Here is a 6,352-nt window from a genome sequence, read left to right as displayed (position 1 = left end):
GTATTGCTGGATTGCTGCCTTGCCAATTTGCATATAGGAGAAAATGCAAACAAATTTCTCAGGAGGCTGTAAAACTTGGAAACCCTCCAAGACTCCCTCAGGCAGCGGTAGGATTAAGAACATCCACAGTTTATCTGGGGATCCAGAGCTCGGACCAATGTAGCTGCAATTCATGGTTCCTGTGCCACGTGGCTCTGCTTTTGGACATTTGGGGCTCTCCAGTCCTCTGCTACCAGATACCTAGAGCCACTGCATTACTGTGGGAGGCTTATTTTGGGTCATGGTTTTATGGAGGTAGCAAGGCCCCTGTGAACTGCAGCTGGCCCCCTCCTTGCACTCAAGCCATTGTGCAGGTAGGCAATGTTCGGTTTTGAATGCTTGTGCCTTTCCAGTTTACTGCTGGATCTCAACAGGAAAAAATTCAAGGAAAGACTAAGGCGTTTATTGCTTTGTTATAGGAGACTAATATGTATTTTTCTCTCCTTGGCCTTGATTCTGTCAGAATCTCCCCAAAACCAAGCCTTTGAATTAGTACAAGACATGACTGACGAGATCACTCATCTGCGCAGGGGTCTGATTGAAAATATTTTTCCCGTAACATCTACCTGCAGGAGCATCAAATAGTCAAAAACACTGAAAATGGAAAGATGCTTCTGTTTAAAACCCCATGCAGTCAAGTATCAGACTTTGGTATTCCTTCCAGCGACAGCCCGCCCTTCCTGCTCATCAGCCTTGTACAGGGCGGTCTGAATCACCCCTTTTGTGACCCGCTGTCCCCTTCTAAGTAGTCTTCTTAGGCTGTGGCAGTTGATGCCTTTTTCTTCTGTATTGACTTCTTCCATCTTGAAGACAAGCATGCGGTATATAGGAACACCATACTCATAACTTTTCCAAGCTCAGCAGCTGAGCCCATTTCGCATTACATTGAGACAAAGATTTATTGTGCTGTACAGAGGAGGCAGTCTACAGAAATGAAAAGTTTCAAACTCTCTGTATCATCAGAGAACCTGGATGGACCTTGGAAATTTAATCTGGTTATCATGACTTACTGAATGCAAATGATCTGTGATTTATCCCAGCAAAACACCATACTCCTCGTCTGACTGGCCATGGCAAGCTGTGGCCGGGCTGGTGTGAGCCATCGCTGTCTTGCGCCTGAGGATCGCCCACATCTGGACAGGGCAAGGCCACATACCCATTGCCTTAAAACTGCCTCGCAGAGCTATAAATGACTGAACGGATGGCACAGCAGAGAGCTGGAACTGTGGTTGCCAAGAAAACTGTTTCCATAACTAGTCAGAGTGGTAGCCAATACTCTTTCTTTGCAGAAGGACTCATGACCATGCGGCCTACCTCAGACTTCCCTCGCATTTTTAAAAATATTTCCCCGTTACAGTCAGGTTGCAATACTGCCCACCACACAGTGCCTGCACCCGCTCCAAACAGATGCAGCAAGACCCAGCAGGCTTTCGTTATACCTGAAACAGCCCCCTTTTCACTGCCAGGTTTGAACACAGCCCCATTTCTTCTGTCGGGTGGTATGATATGAGTTTGAAGATTTCCTAGGTAAACTGGCTTTTTAAATTATTATTATTTTTAAATAATTGAAACTAAAAGCTGAAGTATTCATTAGAATTGGTTAGGTGAACTATGAGTTATTGCACTTTCATTTTACAGGTGCACACATGAACAGAGATAACAAAACAAAGAGAACCAGAGGGAGATACCTTGGGCATAGCTCAGGATACACGGAGACAGACATCCCTAGGGAAGGAGAGCTGCAAAAAGGCATCAAAATGGAGTTCACTGAACCAGCTTTTAAAGCTTTTGGAAAGTGTCTTTTTTTAGCAAGCCTTTAAAGTCAATAATCCTCACAGAGTATGTTTTATGTTTATCTTGAGGATAAAGATAGCGAGATTTCATCATTTGTCTGCCTCATACCTCAGGTTAGTCTCTGAGCGTGCAGGTCTCTGGCCCTGTCCTAGACCAGAGGTGGCAGGTCCTCTCCATTGACACAGGAGAGTCATCATCTCATCCCACAGGAGAGTGGGAAAAGCGCCTTCCCCTCCGTGCTGGCTGCTAGCTGGAGAAAGGGCAGCGAGGCATTCCTCCTTGAAAGCATGAGATGCGATATCCCCCGACTGTCAGAGACAATTCATAATGGAAGAAAAAACAAAACAAAGCCCCGCTAAAGTACAGTAGAGAAAATCCTGGAAATTAGGTTAGACAGTATTTCAGCATAACTTTTCCCTGCAGAGAGGGCTCATGTTAGATCCTAGGCTCCAGGAATAGAGGAAAAATAAACATAGCTTTTAGAATTAACCTAGCAAAATGGAGTTTGCTCCTGCCTGTCACAGGACGGCATGGTGGAGACTGTCTTTGTGTGGATAGCTGGCTCCTCCTTTCCCCAAAATGGCGCTGTCATTCTTTTTTGAAGATCATCCTCTAATGAATATACCTGTCCGGCACAGCACGCTTCCAGCACTTTTGAGTTAGAAAAGACAGAAATTTTAGCACTAATACAGCAACATCACTTGAGCAAAGTCTGTCTGCAGAAAGGGAGAGGAGCAGGAAGGCCCCAGCCTACCTGCTCTGGGCTCAGCTGCTGCACACTTCCATTAGAAACAAACATTTTGGAAAAAGGGAAAGAACAAGGAAGATCCCAGTCCTGCAAACAGTGGTCAGGTTTCTGACATGCCTAATCTTTCACACATGCCTTCATTTACAGTAATGGGATGCAAAATTAAGTCCTTTCTATTACTTTTTATGTGTTTTTTATATGGAGCTGACCAGGAGCTCAATCTCTGCGCCAAATGAAGGTGTTCGGAGCCAGTAGGTGCCAGAACTCCAGCAGGCAGTGGTAGAGGGGTGGAGGTGGATATTCCATGGAGGTCTCCAGTCAGTCCACATGAATTCAGGTTTGCCTCGTAGCTGTTAAATAATTCCCCTTCAAGTCAGTTCCATCAGCCCGAGCTCTTTGCTTACACAGTTACTCTGGATCTGTTTGTTCCTTGCTTTACTTTGTGTATACTCATGTAAGCTGCGTATAAGCTGTGGCCATTTTTCTTTCACCCATTTTGCACGGCTTTGGAGACAGTACGAAACACAAGGCAAGTTCAGCTGGTTGCGTAGGAACGTTTACCAGCCTACCTGCTGCGTAAAGGGAAAAATTCCTCACCAGGTGTCAAAACAGGCGTGCACCAAACATGCAGCAAACCCCGCGCTCCGTCCCACTGAGGGAATGCAAGGAAAGCACTGAGGGGGAGTTACTCCTAATAGTAGGTCATAGAGAAAGGCTCTGGGAGAGCGGAGTGTGGGCTTCCCTGCCGTAGCTATACACAGCACAACCCTGTTTCTTTCAAGGATCATGCTGGCAAAAAAATGTTAAATTCCTCTTTGCTGCTAGGCCCGAGGAGGGAATCTCTTCTTTCCACAAAACGTAGACCCTGATCTCACTTCGGGCCTCTGCGCAATCTTATTTTGGGCCTTCTACTCAAACTCGGCAATAGAAACCGCCTTCCAGCCGAGAGGCTTCACACCAAAAAAGCACAGGAAAAGAAAAAGGTGGTGGTTTTTTGTTTTTTTTTTTTTTTAAAAAAAAAGGTGACTTGATGGTGAGATATGGGAGTACAGACATGGCTTTTGAGGCCCACTGACCACTTCCACCACAAAAATGCAGCCTGGGAGTCTGGCCCACTTGTTTAATCCTGTGCCAATTTAAGCACATTCTACCCTAAAACACCTGGTGCGATTACAGGGTGGCGGCAGCCCAGGGGTGCCAGCCTGTGCCTGGCGTGCCAGATTTTGCAGAAGAGATGTGACTAATTTTTATTTTTTTTTTTGGGGGGGGTGGCCTATAATGCCCATACAGCTGTGAATAAGTGTGACTACAATTTGATGTGGCTGGGAGCTAAATTCACAAGGAACTAAATAACGAATTCTCTTCCAACTGTTGGTTTAGACTGAAAGCAACACTGAAATGATGTGTATTTTCCCAATGTATTGTAATAGTCTATGATCGTGCAAACATGAGACACATCTGTTGAACTTTATTCGGATGTGTAGGCCCATCGATTTCAATCCAGGACTGATAGATATGTGCTGGGCAGAACGTTTTTACGACTGGGATCCCTGTGGGTTGAGCTCTGGGCAGGCAGATGTCACAAGGTCCCATGAAAGATCCCAACAGAGGCAACCCTGGCTGTGTTGACACAATTGAAAAAAGTGGAAATTGCCATGGAACTAGAAAATATCATGTAGGATGCTCATCTTTGTCTTCCAGCACCAGTTTACATGCATCTTGTCATAGTTTCCCTGCAAAAAAGCACAGTGGTCAGGTATTTTAAATTGATTAACTTTCTGTTTACTTCTGATAGCAATTGTTACTTGTGTTTTTCTCTTCTTTTTTTTGGATGACCTTCAGAAATTTCCAATTAACGTTAAAAACAAAATGCTTTTAAGAGGCAGGAATGAGACCTTAGTTGTTCGTGGTTCTGATGAGAGGTTTTACAAGAAGAAAATCACCATCATTGTCACAGCCATTAACATTCTGATTTTGGAGCAGTGGAAATGTAAGTGGAGATTTATTTTTGAAAAGTCTCGCTTAGGTTGGTGACACAGTAATTTACAAATACTCATCTTGTAGATTCAGCAATGCCACGTCTCCACGCGTGTATTTATGTTATATTATGCCTTGAGGCTCGCATTTTCTGTGAGCAGCATCGGCTGGGCAGTGGCTCCCTGACCCTCCACACAGCTGACAGAAAGGGCACCTGGGCGCCATGCCCCCGCCGAGTGTGGCTGATCGCCACCACTCATGATTCCCATGAGAAGATGGCCAGAATTGGGGCGATGGGGAGAAGCGCAGGGACCGCCTCGCCTGTGCGCAGAAAGCAGGGGGCGAAGGCCCGTGGGACAGGGTCACCGCTGCCCCATTGGCATCCAGGGGGCACAGAGCGGGGCTGAGGGCAAGGGGCATTCCAGCCTGCCCCGTGTTGGTGGCCACCATCTCTAGGGACATGGGGGCACTGAGGCATTTTTTTTATTATTATTATTTTGGGGTAACACCCGGTGCTAGCGGTGGGGGGCAGGGGAAGGTGCGGGGAGCGCCCCGGGGAGCCGTGCCGCAGCTGATGTAATGCTGCTGCTGCTGCTGCTGCTGCTGCCGCCGCTGCCTTCGCCTGTGCCCGGCGCGCCGCTGCGCCCTATATACCTCGTGCGCGCCTACCTATGTTACATGTCTCGCTCCGTCTATACCAGACGCACGCGCACACATATGTGTTATTTTCGCCGCCGGCGCGCAGCGGGGGCCGCCCCCGCAGAGCCGGGCCGCCCCGGGAGCGCTCCCCCCCCCCCCCCCCGCCCCAACCCCGCGGCGGGCGCCCGCGGCCAGCGGTGGGGCCGCCCCGCACCGCCCCCGGCCGCGCCCCCCGGCCCCGGCCCCCTCCCCGGCAGCGGCGGCGGCGCGGGGCGGCCCGTCAGCTCGGGCAGCGCCGAGCCTGCGCACTGGGCGCCCGGGCGGGCACGGCGGCCGCGGGGCGAGGAGCGGCGGCGCGGGGCGGGCCGGGCCGGGCCAGGTGCTGCGAGGCGGGGGAGCGCGGAGCGACCCTGCGCGGGGGCGGCGGCGGAGGCCGTGCCGCCATGCGCCGTGCCGCGGGCCGGGCTCGCCATCCTGCGGCGTAAGCGGCGGGACGCGGCTCGGCTTTCCGCCCGTGATGTCCCCCGGGCAACAGGGGAAGGCGACTCACTCGAGGGCTGCGGCAGAGGCCTAGTGCGGCTCCGCGTCCGCGCCGCCGCGCCCCCATGGCCGAGGAGCAGCAGCCGGAGGGGCAGCCGCCGCGGCGGCTGGCCGGCACCCCCGCGCCCGGCGGGGCCCTGCCGGCCCTGGTGCCGGGGCTGCAGGGCGGCGAGGCCAGCGCGCTGCAGCACAAGATCTGCAGCTCCATCTGGTAAGGGCCGGGCCCCGCCGCCGCCCGGGTGGGCTGGCCGCGGGCCAGCGCTCGGCTCCGCGGAGGGCGGCGGGCGGGAGCGCGGGGGGGCGCGGCCCCTTTGTGCGGGGAAGCGCGGAGCCGCCCCCCCCAACCCCCGGGGCAGCCGTGCGGAAAACACGCGTGTCCGTGGGCAGGTGCGCCGGGCGACCGCGGCCGCGCCGGGCGCGGGGGGTTTCCCCGGTGGGCGGCAGCCCCCGGTGTGGCGGGGCGGGGCGGCGGGGGGCCGGGGGCGCGGGCTCACCTGCCGGGGGCGTCTGCGGCGCCCGGCGCGGCCCCCCGGGTGTGCCCTCTGCGCCTTCCAGCGCTGGAGGCGCCCAGCACGGGCGTGCAGCGCGGAACGCAGCGCCTTGCAGCGCGGGTGC

General features: G+C 53.0%; 1 protein-coding gene across 1 annotated transcript in view; it reads left to right on the top strand.

The window, feature by feature from the left end:
• Positions 1 to 5,509: 5,509 nt before the first annotated feature.
• RFX7 (regulatory factor X7) overlaps positions 5,510 to 6,352 on the top strand; it is a 51,422-nt gene continuing 50,579 nt past the window's right edge. Inside the window, exon 1 of the mRNA XM_055715686.1 lies at positions 5,510 to 5,948. Within this exon, the coding sequence (XP_055571661.1) occupies positions 5,803 to 5,948 (146 nt within the window). The 5' untranslated portion in view covers positions 5,510 to 5,802. The remainder of the gene's footprint in view (positions 5,949 to 6,352) is intronic.

Source organism: Falco cherrug, chromosome 7, assembly GCF_023634085.1.
Source record: "Falco cherrug isolate bFalChe1 chromosome 7, bFalChe1.pri, whole genome shotgun sequence".
Classification (NCBI taxonomy): Eukaryota; Metazoa; Chordata; class Aves; order Falconiformes; family Falconidae; genus Falco; species Falco cherrug.
This window is presented reverse-complemented; position numbering and strand designations above follow the sequence as displayed.